This window comes from Alligator mississippiensis, chromosome 5, assembly GCF_030867095.1.
Source record: "Alligator mississippiensis isolate rAllMis1 chromosome 5, rAllMis1, whole genome shotgun sequence".
Taxonomy (NCBI): domain Eukaryota; kingdom Metazoa; phylum Chordata; order Crocodylia; family Alligatoridae; genus Alligator; species Alligator mississippiensis.
Window position 1 is genome coordinate 155,710,978 of NC_081828.1, and position 23,346 is coordinate 155,734,323.

General features: G+C 41.6%; 1 protein-coding gene across 3 annotated transcripts in view; it reads left to right on the top strand.

Annotated features, from left to right (window-relative positions):
• Positions 1-23,346, top strand: part of HIBADH (3-hydroxyisobutyrate dehydrogenase) — a 129,551-nt gene that overhangs the window by 89,270 nt on the left and 16,935 nt on the right. For all 3 annotated transcript variants that reach the window (XR_009462604.1, XM_059728892.1, XM_006272854.4), the window contains exons 5-7: positions 8,055-8,188; positions 8,761-8,837; positions 15,588-15,744. Coding sequence is in view for 2 of the 3 variants with exons in the window: in XM_059728892.1 (XP_059584875.1) it covers positions 8,055-8,188; positions 8,761-8,837; positions 15,588-15,744 (368 nt within the window). In the remaining variant the exon portion in view is untranslated. The remainder of the gene's footprint in view (positions 1-8,054; positions 8,189-8,760; positions 8,838-15,587; positions 15,745-23,346) is intronic.

Consider the following 23,346-nt stretch of genomic DNA (forward strand, 5'->3'; position numbering starts at 1 on the left):
AGAGTGGCAACCTTTATAGATTTCCCCCTACCCTCCCTCCCCCTTGTATCTTAGTGTCTGCGGTTTAACTTGTGCACTGCAAAAGACAAAGTATTTTGTGTGAGCTGGCAAGAATTTAATAAGAATCACATAGCCCTTAAAGCAAACATACGGCCACAGCTCTCAAGTTCAGCCTATACGAAAGGGAGCAAACAGATGACAAGAAGTTACTTGTTTTAGGTGACTATAATCCCTTAAACTGCAATTTTGCAAAAATATCAGAATAAGGAGCTAGTGTTCTTTTGTACTTCCCAAGGCATAATAGGCCAAAACTTAAGTTCTTGTGCTATAAGATATGACATTGTAGAATAGCAAAGGATTAAATGTCTAAACATTTTTTGTTTTGTTTTTAAATCGGTTTCAGATGATGATTTTTTTTTAAACTACCTTGTTCAATGCACTATATGTTTAAAAGAACAATAAAAATAGACATTCTGCCTAAACATCTCAAGATTTGAAAGACAGATTAAAGGTTGGTATTGAAGTCTCCAATGCAATCTAAGGCTCATGGATAAGCTATTTTTACTTTTCCTTTTCAAATTAACAACAAATGTAAATCCTTGATAAACAATTTTATGACTGCCCAGCACAGTCTTAGTTATCTTAACGTGTGCATAAACATAGATGCAACAGAAAGCTCTGGGGGCTCTTTCAACAGCTAACTGTGGCTCTTATATTGTTATGCATACACTTGGAATATTGTCCTAAATTATATGTATTTTTTAAATGTAACATATATATTTTCTAATTTGGAGAATGGTAAGTGATCTTTGGAACTAAGGGCATGTAAATTTGAATGTGGTCATTATCAATTCATATTCTTAATAATAAACAAACTGGCTATAATCAAAATACAAGTATGACTGCCAGCCTGATGGCAAAAGTCTTGCATTAGAACTGGAAAAAGTACACTGCCAGGAGCTCACATACACACGCCAGGATTCTTTAGGGTTTCAAATGCTGTAAGAATTTTAATAAACCAATCTATATGAGTTTGGAAGAAGGTAGGTGGCTATGGCAGCAGATTAATAAGGAGCTAGAAAGTCTTTTCCTTCTAGATCAGTGGATCAAATCTGTCCCAGGTTAGTAATGACTAATTGCCATGATGATCTGAAGGCTCTATATCCTCAGTGAATTGGTGTCCAGGTTTTTGTAGATGTGTCCATGTTACCAGATTTCACATTGTTGATTATACTACTAACAATCCCTATAGAGCAGGGGCATCAAAAATCTGGCCCATAAAGCCCTATCATCCAGCTGCAGTGCTGCCTGTGTGTTTTTGACAGCCTTATGTCCCACATGCATTGACCCTGGCCCTGAGTGCTGTGGGCTGTATACAGTGCAGGGGCAGTCTATGGTGTTCACTGCATGCAGTACCCATGCTGGACTGACCCTGAATGCTAGATCTGGGGCCAGCCCAGTTTGAGCCCACAGACCAGCTACCCATGCCAGATACAGGGGGAAAAAGTCAGGGCTGGAGCCTGTGGTGCCCATATCCATCTGGTTCTACACACTGGGTGTGAGGCTGGTCCATATTGGGCTGATAAACTGGTCCTCCAGGTCAGATGCAGTATGCTGGGTCAGTATGGTGTGGGCACCCCATGCCGTGTGTGCCCCCAGACCAGTCCTGCACATAACATGTAGTGTGTTTTCTTGCACTGGTGCACATGCCGTGTGCTACATGCAGGGCCAAAGCTGGCACATGCTGCATGCAGTGCTTGGGGCTGGAGCTGGCATGAGCACTGCAAGCAACATACACTGTGGCTGGACCTGGAATGGGGGGCCAGTCTGTCGCCTGATCCGGACAGCAGGCTGGCACCATGCCCCTCATACAGCTCACAGAGAGAATCAAAGAGACTGTAGTAATTCTAATCTCAGGGGCTATTTCAATAGATGGCTATACATAGCATCTTAACGTGTAATATTATTTGTACCTCTTCTTGTCTACAAATAGAGAATTTCAGCTCTAGTCTTTTTCCTGTTTGAGAAGGGCAGAACCACCTAGGATAAAAAGCCAATCCATTCTTCTAAAAATTCACCTGGGCCAGCATCTTTCAATAGCATTGAATTGTCTGAATTTGTTAAATAATTTTTGTTGTTATATAGCAACTGTGTGTGTGTGTGTGTGTGTGTGTGTGTGTGTGTGTACACATGTACACAATATATTGATACACACAGTATATTTACTCAAATATAAGATGACCCCCCCCCAATAATTAGATTCTATATATGGAAAATATATAAATTGTTATAACTTTCTAGGTATACATAATTATTGGAGGTTTACCTTGAATTTGACTCCCTTCCACTGGTACAGCAGGGAAAATTTAAATCTGGGAGGTCATGTAGCCCCCTTACTCTTGCCTCTCCAATGTCTTTCCCCTGCAGTCCCTTCCTCCACTCCTTCCTGTTAGATCCTGCTCTTCCTGAGCACATGGAAGTAAGAGACAAGTTTGAAAACACTAACATTAAAATAAACATACCTATAGTAATTAATACACAGGCAAATTACTACAGGTACACATAGACTTAGTTTATCTAGAAGTGATACATTTTACCTTTTTTTTTTTTCTTTTTTAATTGCTGCAAGTTTTTGCATGGGTACTCTATAAACACTATTAAGCAGCGCTTTACCTACTTTATATACAGTACAAACTATGCATGATATTAGTTGTAAGCCAAAAGGCCCATGATTAGGGACTTGCCAAATTCACGGCAGCTCCTTTTAATCTTGCAAGTTCTGCTGCATGTCTGTCCCCCCCACCCCCCCAAGTTGCTGATTGGCTGAGGAACCCCAGTGGCCTTGATGCTTGCAGCTGACTAGCCAGGAGGTAAAAATAGCTCCATATTTAAAACTGCAATTTCCACCTCCATGCCAATCAGGAGCGAGTGACGGGGCCCATTGGCGATGCGTAGCGGGTGCATGTGCACCCCCTGAGTATGGCAGTGCACCCTTACAAAAAGGTGCTGCCAGTAGTGTCGGTCACTGCAGGAAGTCAGTGCTCACTGTCCCTGCCCCCCCCGCTGCTGACACTGCTGGCAGCGTCTGCAATTGCCACTGGCCACTGCTGGCAGCATCTGCGGGTAGTCATCAACCACTGGTTGGCACTCACCACCCCCCCCCACTGCCATCAGCACTGTAGCTGCCTGCAGCAGCTCCACACTTGCCACCGCCATGCTCATGTTGCTGACTGCACTGCTGCTGCCTGCCAAAGCTCACTGTGCCCCCTCAGCCGCCAGGGGCACGTGGCGTTCATGACCAGGTCCCTCTACCAATCAGCAAGGGAGGGTGTACGGGGGAACCAGCAAGACTTAAGGAGCTGCCATGAAGTTGGGAGGTTCTACTCTTGAGTTATCACATAGGTCATTGCTCTGAGCCCCTACTGAGTCAACAGTGTTTCAAGCCATGGTGACCCTGCAGTTCAGCAGTGCTCAGTACTTGTGTAGTCCAGATCGCCCTCCCCTCCCAACAAAGGATCCATATGCTAATTAGCCCCCACATATATGCAGATGAGGTGCAAGGCAAACTGGTCTGGCTCCACCTCAAGGGGGGCAGGGCTACATCAATCATAGGTGACAGTCTGAGGGGACAACAGTGATTCTGGGTGAACTGCTAGGGGCTCCATCTGATGTCTGCTAGACATTTAAGGCTGTTAAAGAAACAGGAGTCATTGGAAATGAGAGAGAAAGGTGCAGCTCAGCTGTGGGAGTGAAGAGAAAGCTGAATTGTATTCAATTTAGTGGCTCAACATGACTTTGAAAAGTCAGTGCTGAGGGGGACTGTGCACAATGGGCACTACCAATTCTTCAGATGGCTTCCCTAAACTAGCCTTGTGGTAGGATCTATCTATCTATCTATCTATCTATCTATCTATCTATCTATCTATCTATCTATCTATCTATCTATCTATCTATTATATCCTATATCTATATATTGCACACAAGATTTTATATTGTATAATTATATAATATTATTTTAATCTGGTTTTCAAGGGCAAATCAGTTCCAAATTCAATTAGGCATAGCCCAACAGTAAAGTTTCAAAATTTGACTAAGCAGAGTACAACTGTATAAGTCTTTGTGGCTCTACTACCAGGCAAGTATTCTCCTTCTCAGACCTATCAGTCTGGGGATTTAGATACTTTCCAAAACCAGGCAGACATCCTATGTACAAGCCCCAGGCCTGGAGGCCTGTATTTGTCCAATATGGGCCATGCGTTTTATAGTCATGCTCAGCATTGGCTTCATTTAGTCAACTTCCTGGTTGCCTTCCATTACTGAGCACATGCTGCTTTTGGCAGTAGTTTAATGATAGACTGTGTATTTAATGGGGTTTCTTTTGTATGTGAATGTAAAACAAGATTTTTTTTCCCCAGTGGTGATTGGGGAAAGAAACCTTGTCTTCTGCTCAAGTAAATATGGTATTTTCATTGCTCTAGCTCTGTTCCCACTCTTCCAGTCACAGATTCACAGAAGTTTGGAGCTGGAAAGGACCTCATGTGATCATTGGGTCTAGCCCCTCTGCTCTGGGTAGGAAAGACTGCTGGGGTCAAATAACCCCTGCAAGGCATGTGTCCGGTCTCCTTTTGTGTCTGCACCATGCCTGCTGGGAGTCTATTCCAGGGTCTGGTCACACAAACTGTCCTATGGCTGTACAGTAATATACAAACAGGGTGGGATGCTGTACTAGCTTGGTGGCCACTGATTTGTATTTTGCAGTCTGCTAGCAAGACTTCATTAAGGGTTCACAGGGTCATAAGGCACCATGCTAGACAAAACTGTTGTGGGACTGGAACTTAAATCTTTTCTTCCTACAGGGGACACAAGCACGAACCCGTGCTAATAACAAATACTGTCTCAGAGGCCACTCCCGTAATTTTATAAATAGAAGAGAAGAAGTTTGCAGGTCTCTGCAGGAGCAGAATAATCCTGAAGATGCACCTGAAATTTTCTATCTAATAGGGATACATAAATACTACTTTAACAGGCATAAGATGCACCTCAGTAGACAGAAAATAAAATGGTGACTCATGCCATTGTTCCTCCTCCTTTTTCCTTTACTCATGTAGTGTGAGCTTTTGACAGCTCCATCTTAGGCTATAGTGGTGGTGATCTACTGTATTCCAAAATATTGAAGTCAAATGAGTGGTCCTACTTGCTGGATGCAACCTTCTATCTTGTGTTTGCAGCTGAAATTCTTTTTCAAGGTTAGATTGGCTGCATTTCCTCACTTTTTTTTTTTTTTTAATTGTCAGCACTAGATGTATGTTGGCTTACTTTTTGTTTCCACCAGCTGAGAATTGGTAGGAAATTTTGATGGAAAAATCCACCATGATGGAAATGGGTTTTTTTTTTAGCTTTGAGTGGGGGGGGGGGGTTGTTTTAAAGTAGAAATGTTTCGAAGACTTCTACATTGCACAACAAATTGCTCTTTTCTTTTCTTTTCTTTTTGCTTAACTAATTTATTTTTTTTACTTGAAATGTAAGTGTTTGAACAAGTGAGAGAGTACAGCTGTCAAAAGATTAACCAGCTGAAAACTATTGTCAGCATTAATTTTGCTCTAATAAATGAGTCTCTGAAGCTATTTAGCAGTCTGTAATCTAGATACAAGGCTATTGACCTATGATGGATAGTACTGGATTTTGTTTGTAAGCTTTGACTTAAATTGTCTACTTAATTTGTTGCAGGTCAGATCACAGGATTAGTGGTAAAGGCTGTTATGTGGTTTGAATAAAAACATTGGCGAACGGAATTAAAAATACTGCATTTTTATTAATGTAGTGATCTGTGCAGTCATTGAGCATGAAAAATCAGTGGTCAAAGAGCTGACAATGGTCTGGTTTGTTTGGGGTCCAAATCTAAGTTTCTGTGCCTATCCTAGGTTTCAGGGTTGGGCATAAGAAGTTACCTGGAGAAAGAAATCAGAGAGGAATCCTTCTTCCAAGGCTGAGGAGTGACTCTAGCACTGCACTTGGACAGCTTGTATTGTGTCCCTAACCTCTCACCTCTGTTGGAAAATTCTTTGCAGTGGAGGAATGTGGAGTGCATGCCTTGAAAAATTTTGCAATGTTTTATTTTTAAATAAAAATCTGGCAGCCTCTACTCCAAATTCTCTGGTGCTGATGTTGGTAGTTTCTGCAGAGGTAGGCTCCACATAACAAAGGTAGTCCAACCTGTGATGCTGAACCCTGACAACTATATTGTGTAAAGATACCAGCTTCCTTGTCTGGGCATCCTCAGCACTTGCAGGGGGAAAGTCATTTATTTAATTTGTTTGAATTATTATTATGGTTGTTTTTGTTCAGTTAATATACTGCTATTAGACCATGAACACCTTTATGTTACTACAGTGATTTGGACATATGGTTGGATGATCCAAACTACTGTGTTGATAGTAGTTTGATTACCTTTTATGAAATTTTCATTTAGTGGGGAAAATGCAAACAGAGCTTCCAATTTAAATGGAGTATAATTTTAATAAATTAACTTAATTGATTGCTTTGTCAGGTTTTGGGGTTTTTCTCCAAAGGTTATGCTCATTTGTTTAATATTTGAACTGCATTGTTGCATGTGATTGTACAACATCTAGCACAATGACGCCTGATCCCACTTAGATCTCAGGGTACCACTTCAGTATAATCATTTGATAATAGCTATCATCCTAGCTAATTGGTTAATCATAGTACCAACCTTAACTGAGGGAGAGAGTTGTACTGCAGAACAAAGTAATTTGCAGTGTGGAAGAAAAATGAATAGTCTCATTTGGCCTTTTTGGAAAAGCACTGGAACTGGTTGAATACATTAAATTCAAAAGTAGGCCATTACTTGCAGCTGACTGTCCTAATAGGCCAAGGTTTGATGCATAACACAGAAATTTATGGTGCCTAGCTTTGTAGATGTATTACTAAATAAGTAGGAAAGATAAGGTATTAATCTCGTTTTCCAAGTGGTATCATTGGGCCAAATTCACCTAGCAGTTTCATCCATTAAAATAAGTTGGTGGGAAGGTAGATGTGGTGACTAAGGATGTAATTCAAAGTGCCATTAGAATTCTTTTCTAGAACAGAGCATTTAATCTTGATGCTAAGTATCATAGGATAAATCTTGATTATTTTTTTCCATTTAGTGGTTCTAGATCTATAATGCTGTCTCTGGGTATTAAAAATAGGACATATTTACAGAAAGGAAACTGTAAATGTTAGGGATGTTAAGAATTTTTTTCTCAGTCTGTTAAAAAGTTTTGAGGTTCTCTTTTTGTTGTAAATTATGTATAGAAATATTGGCCTCAATTTCCCCAAATAGAGGGGGAAAGGAACTTCTGTTTTTGAGATTAGCAGCATGCGACATATTTGTAATGAAGTGAAGCTCTGCTGATGAACTGGAGAGCAAGCTTTTATTTTGGCTTCTCTGTGTTTGGATTTTTAAGCATGGTTGAAAACAAACCATTTTAGAAGGTGTGCTTAAGGTACTAATAGTTCTTATAAAAAGCAGTTTCATTTTTGAGTAACAAAAACTTCATAGCAGTAAGATACTGATAAGGTTTTTAAATGCTAAAATAGCCATTTCTTTAGATGCTTTCCATAGAGATATTTGGAGGTATGCAACATTCCATCAAATGGTCATTATTTTAATCAAATAAAAATGATGCAAAATTCAAATTCTGAATGTCACATAATATTATTTATGACCTTATTTTCTTTCTCAGCATTTAAGTATTTAAAAAATAAAGCTCCCCAATCCTTTTAGATGAATTTAGAGTTGGGTTTGCATATGTTTCATCAGTATACATTCAGGAATTCAAATTCTTGATCCTGTAAAGATATAAGCACTCTTATGTTCTTATTCAATATAAGGTTGAATAAGAACTTTATTCAACCTTCTTTCTCCATTAAATGAATTTGATATGTTCACGCATGCAACAGACAGTAAGTACGTGCAGGCTGTACCTGATCAGGGCCTACATAAATAAGTTATTTTCCTTAAAAGTGCTGCATCTTATGTTGTCTTGATTTAGGAGTTGGAGCCGCTCGAGCTGGAAACCTTACTTTCATGGTTGGTGGAGTGGAACAAGAGTTTGATGCTGCCAAAGAGTTGCTGACATGCATGGGTTCCAATGTGGTCTATTGTGGAGAGGTTGGAACTGGACAGGTAATGCTTGCAAAGTATTTGTTATACAGTCAGTCTGGCCTTTTCCTTATGTTGTTTTTCCATTCTAATCCCATTCCCAGTAATATACCTCACAATAAGTTATTTGGTTCCAGAATCCACAGTTAAAGCCATTATCATTTCTGAATCTTTTTGTTTGTTTGCTGATTCTTTTACCAGAATAAAATACATTAAATTACACATCTAAACTAAAGCAAGTAAACTATTTTATCAGTTTGGCTTGTTAAGAATTTCAGCCAACACTTTTTTTTAAAATTTTTTTTTTTTATTTGTATCATAGTAGCAGATTTATGGTGTCATCTGAAAGTAACCACTACATTTGAAGCATTACAAATTGAGTTACTGGGCCAACAAAAAAAAAAAGTTTCCCAGTGGGTGAAGAAGCCATAGGTCAGCCTCCATTGCCTTAATGCTAGAGTACTCTTCTGGTGTTACCTTTAGGGAAAGGCTGTCTGAATATCTTCAGTCACAACTCTACTGGAGTTGGGTGAAGAAAATTCCTACAAGATACCTACATGAAAATTGAGCTCATTGCTTATTTCATTTATTTTCAGGCAGCCAAGATCTGCAACAACATGCTCTTAGCTATCGGTATGATTGGAACTGCTGAAGCTATGAATCTTGGAATCAGGTTTGTTAGGTTTTGTTTGGTTTTTTGGTTTTTTATAATAGCAGTGTCTATGTTCTGTGCTGGTGGACTTTTCTATAGTGAGAGAATAACGATCAGATGGCATAGATGAGATTCTGGCAGAAAAAAAATTTAGAAGTGTTCTGTTATTAGAATGTAACAGGGCTTGTTTATTTAACCAAAAGTAGGACTCATGAGAACAGGAATGTTCTTTGCAGTGGCTATAAAATATTATATTTTCCCTCTAAACTTGTACTGTATTTTATACGTCAGTTTCCTCTATTACGATGCAATACAGGATATGCTCACTATATGTAGATGTACTGAGATAACATGGAGGTAGTTTCACTTGAAGCAAAAGCTAATATAGTCTCTCTCAATGTTATGTTTCCACATAGCTCCATTTGGCTTTATTTGCCTATGTTAAATATTGTTCAAAACAAATTCTAAAAAGAAACTGCTAGCATTTGTGTATACAGTATCTCAATAGAAATTAGGATGCAATCATAAAAAGACAATTTACCCTCCTGTCAAACTTAACTGCTGTAGTTTGTCATGCTCACCACAATACTTCCTTGTGAAAAATCCAATGTAGATTCTATTACTTTGCTTAAACAGTTTCCTGTTGTAAGAGGACTGATTTGTCTACAATAGATGATGTATCTAAGTTGTAAACAGTAACATTGAAACAATTTACTTAAGCAGCAATTTTCCTTCCATTTTTAAGCGATTTGGATTGTGTGTGTGTGTGTATTTAACACTTCCTAAATTTTATTTCATATTCACTTGCATGTAAGCCAACTTTTAATTAAATTTAGCAATACTTTTTCTTTCTCAAGCTTGCATAATACAGTTTGCAGATTTATCTATGATGAAGTCCTTGCTTCTGAGAGAAATTTATAAATACATAGTTTTTATTTATCTCTATAGACACACTCTTATGACTGCATCAAAAACTGCAGATGTTGTCAATGTGTCACTTCAAAGAATGTGCTACTCTGAGGTTGACAAAAAATTTAAAAACTGTAACAGGGCATTAGATTATTTAAATTGAGAAGCAAGTATACACATGCATGTGCACACTCACAAGGCAGGGTAATGGATTCACATTTCCTCTTAATTACCATATCAAGATGTGGTTGTTTTATTGAATTGCCCTTGTCTCAGATGTTAGACTATCTTGACCTATTAAGTTGTCATGTTGTAATTGAGATAAAAGAGGAATTTGCTTTGCATCAGTGCTAATTGGTTTATCAATATCCTGTACCATTTACATTTTAAAATTGAGCGTCTGTAAGATAGTGAAGCGTATCTGCATCAAGCTATTATAAAAGCAGTACGGTTGTATGCAAGTATTGTAATTCACTATGGTGTAAAGCTTGTATCATAGTCAGTTTTTAGTTAACGTTCACTTAATAAAGTCATGTGCAACTGATTTCTCATTATACTTTTCTCCATATTTCTAGGGGTGATTTTTTTTTTTAAATGCCTGGCACCGAAATCCCAGGCAAAACTAATTGGTGTCTGTAACCACTGTAGCTTGTGTCTAGATTTTCAAATTCCATCTTATTTTTGTTCTTTGGAGCATTTTGGTTGTGTTTGGATTTATATAAAACTTGATGTTTTCATAGCATTTGAGTGCCAGATTTCTTGCCCCACAGCACTGGTCATGCAGCTCATTCCTGATTGGCAGCCTCTGATTATTCCTATTCTGAGTATTCTTTTAGGAGAAACTGCACCTCATACTAAACCATATTGGGTTTTGTTATATAGATCCTAATCCAAAACCCTTTGAAGTAAATGGGACTCTTTCCACTGTATTTTAATGGGCTTTGGGTCAAGCTTGTAAGAGAGTACCTATCTACTTATATATAATTCCACAGGTGAAATTTTTGCATGCGTTAACCCAGTTTGACATCTAGTTCAAATATGATGGTACTAAATATGATGCTATTGTCATCCAAAATAATTTGCTTACTTTTACAGCCGAGTTTTATAGCATCTGACTAAGTAGGCTATTGCCTAGCAGAGTGTATGCCTTTCTGAATGAGTTGGTCTTTAAATTGCCACTGTGCCCTGACTTCAGACTAACATGACTAACTACTTGTCTCTAGGCTTAAGTGCATTTAATTGACATGATATCAAATATAATTTGTCCAACTTTAATCTGGCCATTAAATTGTAGTCGTTATCATGTATTCTAACTCAGTTGCTCACAGAAATGCTCAAACACAGTAAAACTTGCAAGTTTTAGTAGATAAACCCAACCAGTTATTGTAAGGGCTAGGATAGACCAATTAAAAAATGTAACCTGATTTATCAAGGTGATATAAGTTTGTTAATGGCCTGAAAGTTTGCTGGAAGTTTTAATAACTTTATAGCTGCTAAGAATTTATGTTTCTTTGAACAAAAAAAGATTGTTGCATCTATATTTTTGATAGACATGGATACAATTCCAGTAATAAAAGAGAAATTGGCCACTAACACAAACATCCTAAAACCTAATCAAGATTATTTTTAAACTTAAAAGAGAAAGAGGGAGATGGAAGTGGCCTTCTATTTTTTTTTTTTTTATTTCTATCTTTATGTCTAGATAGCTGGAATGTTCATTACTTATAAATAAGGACATTTTTAAATTAAAAAAAAATGTCAAAACTAAGGACTGTATATAATAAAGGGAAAAGTTTGGAACCTGATTCCATGAAAAAGGTACTCGGCACTTTGCGACATCAAATCTGTAGTTTTCCATTCAAAATATTCAGTTGAGAAATAAGCCAGATCATTATCATAAACTTGTGTAAATGGAGATCTAGCAACCTTAGATTGTCCAGCTATTTAAACATCCTTCCCACATGAATGTAGACTCCTCTTTAATTTTATGAAACTGTTGCTGGTATGTGTTCATGCATACTACATAAATAGACAAGCTGTCTGCATGCAACATAGTGTATTGCAAAAACAAACGGGCAGTTTACTTAAGCTTAATAGAATCTGTAAACACCTTCTTTTTGGTTATGTTAATGAGCTATAGTGCCATTGCAGCTTTTTCAAGCAGTGCAGCAGCTCTTTCATTTTTCTATACAGATATTTTTTGTAGTTGTCTCTATAATCACTAAAATAACTGTCTGCTGCTGTTTTCATTTTGGGCTATGTACTCAATTTGAAAAAAAATGGTAGAAATATTCATAATACAGTACAAGTAGCACTCACAATTCCTCAGTAGTAACTAACTTCCATAAAAATAGTACAGTATCGTAATACAGTTTGTATGTTTAGCTTCTTTATATTTCTGCCAAGAAGGCTGCAGCAGTGGGCGTACACCGTATCCTGGGAAGTTTTGGAAGGGGTGTCATGACAGAATTCCTTGTAGAGTGTCTTCTGCAGTTGTGTGACTCTGCTACCCTCAACATGGGGGCTATATCTAAATGCACGATCAAGCTCTGTGAGATTCTTAATAGTCCTCTCCAGGCACTCGGATGATGAAATCCGCAATGAAAAATGCATTTCTATTGGTGATGAGCGAGTCTCAAAAGGTTCTTCTGAATAATGATTTGAAAGTTCCCATATGCCTCATCCAGGGCATTTCAGCCTGAAAATCTCTCAAGTTCATTCCTTGGCCTTATTTAGGCAGTAGCATATGAATTACCTTTCTCATGGAATGTCACCTTTTTTTTTCTTTCTGCTCTTGACTGAAACTGGGGGGGAGTTTGTGAAAATATTAAAGTAAATAATTATTTTGAACCTTAAAAGAATGGGTTGTAGTTTTGAACAGTGGTTTTGATTTGTTCTTATTTTATCCAGATCTTTTTATCTATTGCAGGTTTTTAGGATTTTTGTTGAAGAAGCATTAATTTGACACAGATATTGTTTCTCTGTTACGTTATAAATAATGTTAAGAGACTGGCTTCTTTCTCTGTTTATACGGAAGAACATTTTGGCAATTGTAAATGCACACACGCGTACCCATACTCTTACCACATCCAGTGGCAAGTTATTATGGGGACTGACAGACTGTCATCATTTTGATAGCTTGAGCAGTATATCTCTTGAACAGCAATGGAGCTCTTATGCAGAAAATATCATATGTTCCCAGCCAATTTACAGGGAAACAGCAATAACATTTTATCATGGTTGAGAGCCCAGTAGCTGCTTCCTATTAAACTTGCCCTTTCAGATACCTGTCTTGGATTAATTTGTTGATTTCAAATGGAAACTCAGTCTTCTCCACTGAAGCATGACTTTCTAGGATAGACTCTCGCTGAATGACAATTACTGTATATTCTAGCTGGTTTCAGACCATTACAAGCTTTGGGCACAGTGGAAGACAGAGGACTTCTTCAGTAACTGATTTTAATACATGTCTAATTTTAACTGTCAGTTATATATGCACCAGTAGATGAATTCTCAGAAAGATGAAATGCAAAACACTTCTAACTTGCTCTTTTTAATGATACACTTGCTGAAAGAGAAAAAAAGTAGCTCAGGTCTCCTGAAGAGAATGGTGGGTAAGAGCATTGAAGTTTGAAAAGCAGAGATTTAAACTGACACGGTCTTTTTTTCTCCCATGCTGAGCAAAATTTATTTTTACATTTTCCTTTTATACTTAATGCTGAAAATATATTAAGTGTATACAGTACATCTATTTTCAAACTGATTTTTGTTCACAGAACTGATTGGAATGCTTTTGGGACAATATTCATTTTCAGGGCTAGGATTCTATGTATTTTGTAATACTCTGCTCTCCCTTTTGCCAGCCCCTGGTTGTACAGCATAAACTCCACTAAAAGCTATAGTTAGGATTTACTGGGTGCTACTAGTTGTGATATGAGGAGGTGCTTTACTGCTGAAAGCATTATCCTGTGTAGTGTGCGCACATGTATACACCCACCCCCACATGTACTTAAGTGCTCTGTTTGGATGAGAGTGCAATCCCTGTGTGTGAAAGATCAGGAGTAACATGTTCCAAACGTTGTTTTTAGTTGGTACTCCAGTGTACAGACTGTTTTAGTGAAGCAGTCACAGTAATTCTATTCACAAAGTACTTCTTTTAAGGCCTTGGATGCCCTATAGCAGAAGATTAAAATGAAGTGGTGGCAGGGAGCCCTCTTCTTTTAAAAAAAACCCCAAAAAACAACAACCTTAAAATAATTGAAAGAATCAGAATCATAAAGAAGGGAAAGGAAAAGATTGGGTAGGGCAATACAGCCTAGATTCTAAGGCGGCAGGAGGCTTTTTGTTGACTTCACTGAAATGTTTGCATTAGGCCATAAATATAGAACTGACAGTGGTAATTCTAAAAGGCATCTTAGAAAAAGTGTTTTTTATTGGGAAAAATAGAAAATAAATATTTGCAGCCAGATAGCCAAGAAAGCAGTATCTGGACTTTAGGATCCACCATATTAAGTGCTGTTTTACATACAAAGAATTACTGATGAAATAAATATTGCTTATTAAAGTAGCCAGTATTCCATTTATAATGAGCTTTAATATCATATTTAAATATTTCATCTGCAACCAGAAATTCCTAGCATTATTTCATAAGCCTTGGTTATCGGTTATTGTCACAGAAAAGATAAGAACTGGTACGAAGAGAAGGAAGTTTCTCTTGCTATGAAGCTGAAATTGACTTGGAATTATGATATGAATCATGTTTTGCATTTAGCTGATCTTCCCTCCTCCCCCCTCTTTCCCCCCCCCCCCCCCAGCAGGAAGTGTGTGACTACAGTAAGTTGTGAAATCTTTTCTAAAAAATGCTCTGTTTGCATTAGTATTAAGAGAGAATTGTCTCTTCTCTTTTCATTCTCCAAAAAGGGGGAAAAAATGGAAAAGTAGTAAAATCTCTCAAAACTATTGGCACCCATCACTGATATAAATGCAGTTCACATAAAACTATATTTGCAACTCAATTTTAATAAAAACATAAAATTGTAACAGGATTAAAAACTTACTGTATTTAAAGTAATGTCGTGAGTGCATTTCTTTAAAGTCCATGTTGAACACTAGCTTGTGCCATCAGCTCAGTGATAGAACAAATGATGTTTCTGCTTGGACAAGCTTTGTTTTATCAGGATCAGTAACCTTATCAGCAGTTGACCCAGAACTATAATGCATGTCTGTGAATAGATAGAGAGTATATGTCACATTCCATACAGACTTGCTTCATAAGCAAGAATGTATAATGAAGATTTAAAAGAAGATGCAGATGTGAACAACATAGCGTTTACATTTTTAATAGCATTTATATTTTTCAGTATCATTTGTTGCATGCTTTATATTGGTTTCATATACATACATACCCATCCATTCAGTAGCATAGATACTTCCGTAATGTAATGACTATTTATCTACTAAAACCTTGTTTTGATGTCGTTGGTAAATTCTTAAAGAATATCATTTTGAGGGAAGGCATATGAAGATCAGTTGTACCAATACCATCTGTCCTTTTAGCAATTGATGTACAAGAGAAGTGGTATTCTCAGAGGATCTTTTATTTTGCCTTCATTTTCAGAAATGCTAGGTGGAAGGGTCTTTGCCTAGTGCAGAAAGCATGAGCTGAAAGCTTATTGCTTAAATGGTAGATAGATGCTCTTTAATTTAAGGTAGGTCATCCTAACCCCCAATATCAATACTCTATCATTTTTCATGACTTATAATAAAGGGAGAGAAATGATGGTGTGGTCCTAACATATAAAACAAGTCACCCATATCTTGTGCATTTTGACATTAACACTTCTCTTCCTTGACCTTTGACAGGTTAGGGCTTGACCCAAAACTGCTGGCCAAAATCCTAAATATGAGCTCAGGTCGTTGCTGGTCAAGTGACACTTACAATCCTGTTCCAGGAGTAATGGAAGGAGTACCTTCTGCTAATAACTACCAAGGTGGCTTTGGAACAACACTCATGGCTAAGGTATGTACATATAAAACTTATGTATAAGTACAAAAAATAATGTCTCCTTGTTTGTCAAAATAAACAAAATAACATTTTTTTTTCTCTGTTGTACCTGCGTTCCACCAAAATATCCTACATAGCTTAGTCGTTTTTATCCATATGCCTTCTAATAGACTTCTGGATGGAATGGGATATTTTTCTCGAAGATGAAATTGTGAAAAATATTGGGAATTTTGTGCATATGTGGATCATGCTGTACCTATAACAGTAGCTCCAAATTATCAGCTGAGTTTTTGATAAGCGTGACTATACCTGTAAGGAGCTGTCTCCTACAGTATGTTACAACAGAGTAAATTAGTGCTAGCACTCTACACTTCAAAATGCCTCAGTGCAAGGCTATGTTTGCTTTCTGCTAATAAGTAAGTTCAATCTCAAAGAAAGTCCTTGTCAACTAGGCTAGGGACAGACATTACATGCAAACCGATATAAGTGATCTGAAACTGGTTCAAATCTGTAACACAACAGAAGCTCAGTGCACATAAACTGCGTTCATAATGGCCAAAACCAGTTTAAGTTAAACCTGTATGGATGTAGTATCAAGCTTAACTGATTTAGGTTAAATTGGTTTATTGAACTTCTGTCCCAAATCCCGCCAGGTTCAAGTTAACTCAGTCCCCACAACATCCCAGGATGTTTTGCACCTTCCCTACAAACCCAGCCCCTCACAGAGTGGGTGGGCTAGTCTTGGCCCAAGCTGTGTGCTCCAGCCAAGCATGGAGGCATGTTCTAGTACCCCCTGCCTTCTGGCTGAATTTCCAGAATCAAAGTGAATGTCTGTTCGCTTGATTATCAGTTCAATCTATGTGGCTTAGACTAACCTACAAAGATTTAATTGATTCAGCCTCAGGCTTTTTGACTGTCTATATTTAACCCTAGAGTCTACATATAATAAAAATCTAGCTCTTGTATACATCATATCATCAGCTTGTTTAAATCCACATATATCTATTGATTTCAGTGGGCACGTCCACATGAACCTGCCTGTCAGGGGCGATGCATAGGGGGTGCATGCAGGTGCACGTGCACCCCCTAAGCGTGGTGGTACACCACCGACACTGTCAGCAGCACCTGTGGGTGGTTGCCACTCGCCACCCCGCTGTCGACACCGGTGGCATCTGCAGGTGGTCTGCGATCCCCACTGGCCACCACCAGCGCTGCCAGTGGCAGCTGCAGGTGGTTGGTCAGCACTCGCCACCCCCTCCCCACCACTGCCAAAAACACCGGCGGTGTCTGCAGGAGCTCCCCCCGCTTGCTGCTGCCACCACATTCCCACTGCTGCCGTCCCCCCCCAGCCACCGGGGGCTCACACTGTTCATGCCGCATGTGCCTCTTGCAGCGTCTCAAACCCCTCCCCCTCCCCCCCCCCCCGATCATTCCCACACTCCCCAATCACTTCCCCACCTGGCCCCAGCTACCTGATGGCTCCCCCAGCCCCCACCCAGCCCCAACCTCCCTGCACTTACTGGCTGCAGCAGTGGCTGTTGGGGCCACTCAGGGCCTCATGGCACAGCCCTCCAGTACAGCAGAGGGCAGATGGGATTGTCCCCGGCTGCCTGGCATCTGCACTGCTGCTGCCACATTGTGGGGGTGCAGCCCGGCACAGCAACGAACTGCACAGCACCACGTGCTGTCAGGCAGCTCTGGGCCACTCGGGCTGAGCAGTACTGAGCCCTGAGTGACAGCCACAGCAACCCCGAGCTGCCTGACCATGCATGACGCTGCACAGTGCCTTGCTGAGCCAAGCTGCAGCCCTGTGACGTGGCAGTAGCAGCTCGGGTCCCAGGCAGCCAGGGCCGATCCCTGTGGGAAGGCTGTGCCATGAGACCCTGAGTGGCCCCAACAGTGAGTGCAGAGATGCTGGGGCCGGGTGGGAGCTGGGACTGGACAGCAGGGCAAGTGGAGAGCTGGGACCAGGTGGAGGAGCGAGTGGGGGGCTGTGGGCCCTGTTGGGGGAAGCTGTGGCCCCTGTGGGGGGAGCAGTCTGTGAATGGGGGGGTGAGGGGAGCTGTGATCCACCCCTCCTCAGCAGCCTCCCTATATGTCCCCCCACACCCCCCCACACCCCTGACAATCCAGCCATAAACCTTGCACCCACATACCTGGTCCTGTGGGTCAGGAGTGAAGCACCTGGGGTGGAGAGCAGGCTGTGGTTTGAGAGTGAAGGGCAGAGGCAGGACACTGGCATCTCGGTGGTGCTCAGTGATTCACATCCTAGTGAGCGAAGGGGGTAAGGGCATCTGTTGATTTTTCTATGACAAAAAAGCCAAAAGTAAATGCCAAACTGTACAGATATTTAGAATGTATTTTGTTGTAATGATAGAGGCACTGGTCGGCTTCCAAATTGCTTTAAAATTGTAAATATATCAATAAAACATTGCCCAACTGATTTGATCTCTCTCTATCTATATCTATCTAGCAGTATTTTGTTTTAATTGTAGAAGAACAGGGATTTGTGGAAGAACAGGGATTTGGGGGTATCTTAAAGAGTGACTGGGATTTTTTTTTAATCGGGGATTTTGCAGTTTTTAAATGGGGAACACCAGAATTTCTGCTAGTGAAGCAAGTGGCAGGACCCAGGCAGAGGAGACTGCTCAGAGCTGGCAGCCAGGACCCAGCTGTAGGTGGCTGAACTCCTGGCTACTTGGGGCCAGGAGGGCATGCTTTGACAGTTCAGAGCAGGCCACCACACTGAGAACATCTTCTGGGTGATAGCTGCCCAGGTGGCCAGGCAGTGGTGCACAAAGGCCAACTGTGAAGCCACAGCCCACTGGCAACTGGCCCAGAGGTGCAGATGCCTTTAATAGCCATGCAGTCCTCAGCTGGGTCTGGCAGGTATTAAGCCTTGGGATCAAATGCTGTCACAGGTGGCAGCAGGTCACAGCCAGGCAGCAGCCCCTACTACCAGACTGCTGCAGTGGGTAGAGGGTGCAGAGACCTCTCAGGGCTGCTTCAGCAGTCTAGCTGACACAAGGGGTAGTGCCCCCAGATACCAATTGGCCAGGCGCCAGAAGCTTCTGTCTATTTGTATCTTCCAGTTAACATGGGCCTTAAGGCCCACCCATCTAACTAATAGCCCCCCCCTGTGTGGGGCCAAAGGGTGAAAGATGTAACTTATTTATTTATTTTGGGACAACTAAGGAAAAAGCAGGATAGGAGTGACGTGAGGGTTAAAGGGTCAAAATGTGAAGAAAGGGCTCCAGACATGGACACTAAGCAGAGCCCCCCAGGCTACACCCACCAGTCCTCAAAGGCATCCAAGGAGCCGGTAGACACTGCCCATTGGTGCTCTTCCTGCAAACATGCACAGACCCCAGAAGCTTCTGTCTATTTGTCCATTCAGAATTGCCGTGGGCTCTAAGGCCCACCCAGTAAACTAGTAGCCCCCACTATATGGTGGCTAATGGATGAATGGAGCAACTGATTTTGTGGGACAACTAAGGAAAAAAATAACAGATAGGAATGACATGGGGGTCAAAGGGTCAAAACATGAAAGTAAGTGCTCTGGAGAAGGGCACCAGACCACACCCGCCAGTCCTCAAAGGCATCCAACAAGCCAGTGGACACCACTCGCTGGTGCTCTGCCTGGAAACATGCACGGACAAGTGAGAAGAAAGCAGCCCTGCAGTCTCTGGGCACCTTCCTGGCCAGAGCCTCCTTCCTGGTCAAATACAGAGCCCATTTGGCCAGGGCCAGGAGGAGGCTGACCAGGAGGTCCCAGGACTTGATGGGGCCATGGATGGGGGAACCAAAAACACAAAGGTGCCTCAGGAGTTCTGGGTGCTGCACTTCAGGAGGGATGTGGACAGTATTGAGAGGGTCCAGAGAAGAGCCACTCGCATGATCAGGGGGCAGCAAGGCAGGCCCTACAAGTGGAGGCTATGGGACCTGAACCTGTTCAGCCTCCACAAGAGAAGGCTGAGAGGGGATCTGATGGTGGTCTACAAACTGGCCAAGGGGGACCAGCAGGCTATGAGAGAGTCCCTGTTCCCCCGAGCACTACTGGGAGTACTAAGGAATAATGGCCATAAGTTGACTGAGGGTCAGGCTAGACATTAGAAGGCACTACTTCACAGTCAGAGCGGCTAGGATCTGGGACCAACTTCCAAGGGAAGTGGTGCTTGCTCCTACCCTGGGGGTCTTCAAAAGGAGGCTAGATAATCACCTAGCTGAGGTCATTTGACCCCAGCATTCTTTCCTACCCATGGCAGAGGGTTGGACTTGGTCATCTGCTCAGGTCCCTTCTGACCCTTCCAACTATGAAATTCAACCAGAACCTCAGGAAGAGGTTCTGGAGGTGGAGGGGCTGCAGCCTGGCACACTCGAGGGTCATGTGCACCAGGGTCTCACTCTGCCTGAAGAAGGGTCAGGAGAAGATGTGGGTCTCTGTCTGTGAAGCTCGCCACATACATGCCCATGGCAACGGCTCCATGGAGGAGTCCCCAGCTGAGGTCCCCAGTGGCTCGTGGGATGAGGATGGAATACAGACTCAGCCACCAGGGTGCCCCAGCCATGCCCTCGCTGAGCAGGTCCCTCCACTTGGTGTCTGGGAGGGACGTGAGGGCGGCATGGTAGATCGTGCGGCACACGAGCATGTAGAGGTGGCAGTGATGGATGCTGGAAAAGCAGACCAGTCTGGTGTCCTCCAGCTGGCTTAGGTGGTGGAGCAGGGAGCGCCACGAGGCTGGGCAAGGTGCCGGCCCCACGACAAACTCCAGTGGCCTAGAGGACATGGGAGGAGGGGGCGGGGACTGACACTGTGCAGGACCTGGTCAACAAAGACAAAGGCGTAGGGAGGTAAGCCAAATTTCACCTCCTGGACCAGACTGCAGGTTGCGTGTGTCGTGGGTAGACCCATGTGCCTCCCAGAAGCTCCTGAGAGTGAATAGTCCTGAACTACTTGCCAGGGCAGCTTTTTATACCACTGAGGCTGGCACAGGGCAGGTTTTTGTACTGCTGGGGCCAGCATAGGTGCTGGCCTCAGCCTCTAGCTCCCCCTGGCTGCAGGTCTGGGAGGAGTTAAGCAGGGTTATTTTGACGCAAGTGGCACAATTTGCCCCACACCAAAGTGCATGTCCAGGCACGTGTGCTGAGGCAAAAAGCCCTGGCTCAGATTTGTGCCACTTCTGTTTGAGCTGCTGCACGCGCACGTGCCTGCACATGTGGACATGCCCAGTCGGATTGGTCTGAATTACATCACCTTTTTATCTGGTCCAAGGTATCTTCCATATGACAATCTCAAAGTGCATTGCAAAAACTGATTGATTTAAGGCCTACAACACTTGTTTGAGGTTAATACAAATGGCAAAAAATGAGCCACAAAAAATGAGCCACTGATTCATCTAAACTCATGCCCTAAGTCAGTGGCAGAAACTGGCTTAGAATCTAGGTCTTTTCTTTCTGTCCTATGTTGTGATGAGACAATTTTTGTAAAAATTGGTCTTTTTTTTTTTTTTCTTTAGTTAAATGTGGGTGCATCTACATGCAATTAATGCAACTCAAACTCTGGAGCACTTTGAGCCAGACTGCTCCTGGGTGTAGCATCTACACATGCACCCAGAATAGCAGCACTTTGAGCCAGGGCAGAGCAGCAGGGTGCACGGGGAGGGATGGGGGGGGAGTGTTGGTTAGCCTTGGGCTCCGAGTGGTGGCAGCAGGCAGTGGAGAGGCTGGCTGGGGCACAAGGATTCTGAGACTGGAGCTATGTGGATAGGCAGCAGGTAGCCCCCCTGCACTTCAGCACCCACATGTCCAAGTCAGCCCTTGTCACCATCCACACATGCATTTCAGTGCAGTTATGTACTCCACAGTAAGGTAGTACTGTCAGGGAGTTAATTAGTTTACTAATTAAACTGGAGTTAATTCATGCATGGTGCCCTAATATTGGCACCCGTGTCAATGGTGATGCTTTCCTGCAGAACTAATTAGTCTGCTGTACGGTAAAGCACGTATGTAGTTGCACCCAGTTTGTTTAATCAAATATTATTTTCAGAGGTGACATTCTTAATTCCTACAGGGGACTTTGTGCTCTTTGTATTTTTATAGAGTGGACAGTAATATTGGTGTTCCACAACTTTTGTGAGCTTGTTTCCTGATGTACCTCACTGTAGAAATGGGAGGTAACGAGCGGTTTCCTTGCAGATCTACTTAAAAATCTTTTGGAATAATGTTTGAGATTCACTGAAAACCAAAACAAACAAAACCCAAACCAAACCAATAATTCTGCCTACTAGAGACTCATGTGCGGAATTTTGACACCACTTAAGTTGTGCTAGCTCCTGGTTGCTTTTGTTTGACTCTGTTCTGACCTATATGCCAGTGTGTCTGCTTTCTTTTGTGTTCCTAGCACTGTATCTCTTGTTCAGCATGAGCTCAGAATAGAAAAGTTAGAAGGAGTGCCCATATAAAATTCTTCTTCCCCAGTAGTGAGATTATTTGTCCTGATTATGAAAGAGATTTTTATTTCATGTGGAGGCTTCTCGCTTCCTCAGAGCATTGGCAAATTGGTGATCTTGGTTTGTATCTAACAGACAGAAGCAAATGAGTAAAGGCTTCTTTTTAGTCTATATGCATCCTTCAGCTTGAGTGCAGATCTAATGTTAGAGATAAACAAGGACCATCGCTGGTTTAACTTGGCGTATGTATCAGACAATTGTGTATCTTTCCTACCTGGGGCACTGGAGGATGCATCTTGCATCCTCCAGTGCCCCAGGTAGGAAAGGAGCAGCAGTGTGAAACTGATGCGACTTCCAGGTAGCTTTCTCTTCTGGCTGTCAGGAACCAGCAACAACTCTGTGAGTGAAAACTTTTCTGTTCTAACTACTGTAATTTCCTTTCTCTCTGGTCTCTCTCCCAAACCAATCTTGCTCCTCTCCAGACTGTTCTCAGTGCAACAACTAACTTCCTTTGTTTGCTGCTTGGTCCATCAACTAATTTTCTTCTCAAACCTATTTTCCCTGCCTTTTAAAGTCTTTCCATGCCTCTTTTCATTCAAATATCATATGAAACCTGCTTCCTTTGCATGTTCTTCATCTCTCTTTTCTATAGCCTGCTTGTGGCAAGAGTTTGGGCTGTGCAGAACACATTCTTTTGGGGCTTGCTTATGCATTTCGGAGTCCTATATCTTCACAGCAGCTTTGTTTCCTAGAGGAGCAAGAGTTACAGAATGGAAGTCTCATATGGATTTTTTTTCTAGATTCCCACCTTTTTCTTCCTAAATCATTCGTGCTCATGTCTCTGTGCCCTCACTCATGTACTCATACTCAAGCTATAAGTTTATCTGTAAAGAGAGGCCCTTGTGCCTGCCTGAGACCTCTCATCCATACAACATGGGAACATATCTGTGAAGGGGAGATGGGGCAAGAGGGCTTGGGAATAGGTTTGTTTGTTTTTTGATGGTATTTTTGTTTAAACCACTGTGATGTATTTCACAATGTATTGGCCTATTGGCATTTTTTTTGCTTCTCTATCTCAAGATTAACTGAAATGGGATTTATACAAGGTATCTTGCAGGACTGAAACAGTTTTATGATAAATTGAACTCCCAGTCTTTCCCTACTTGCT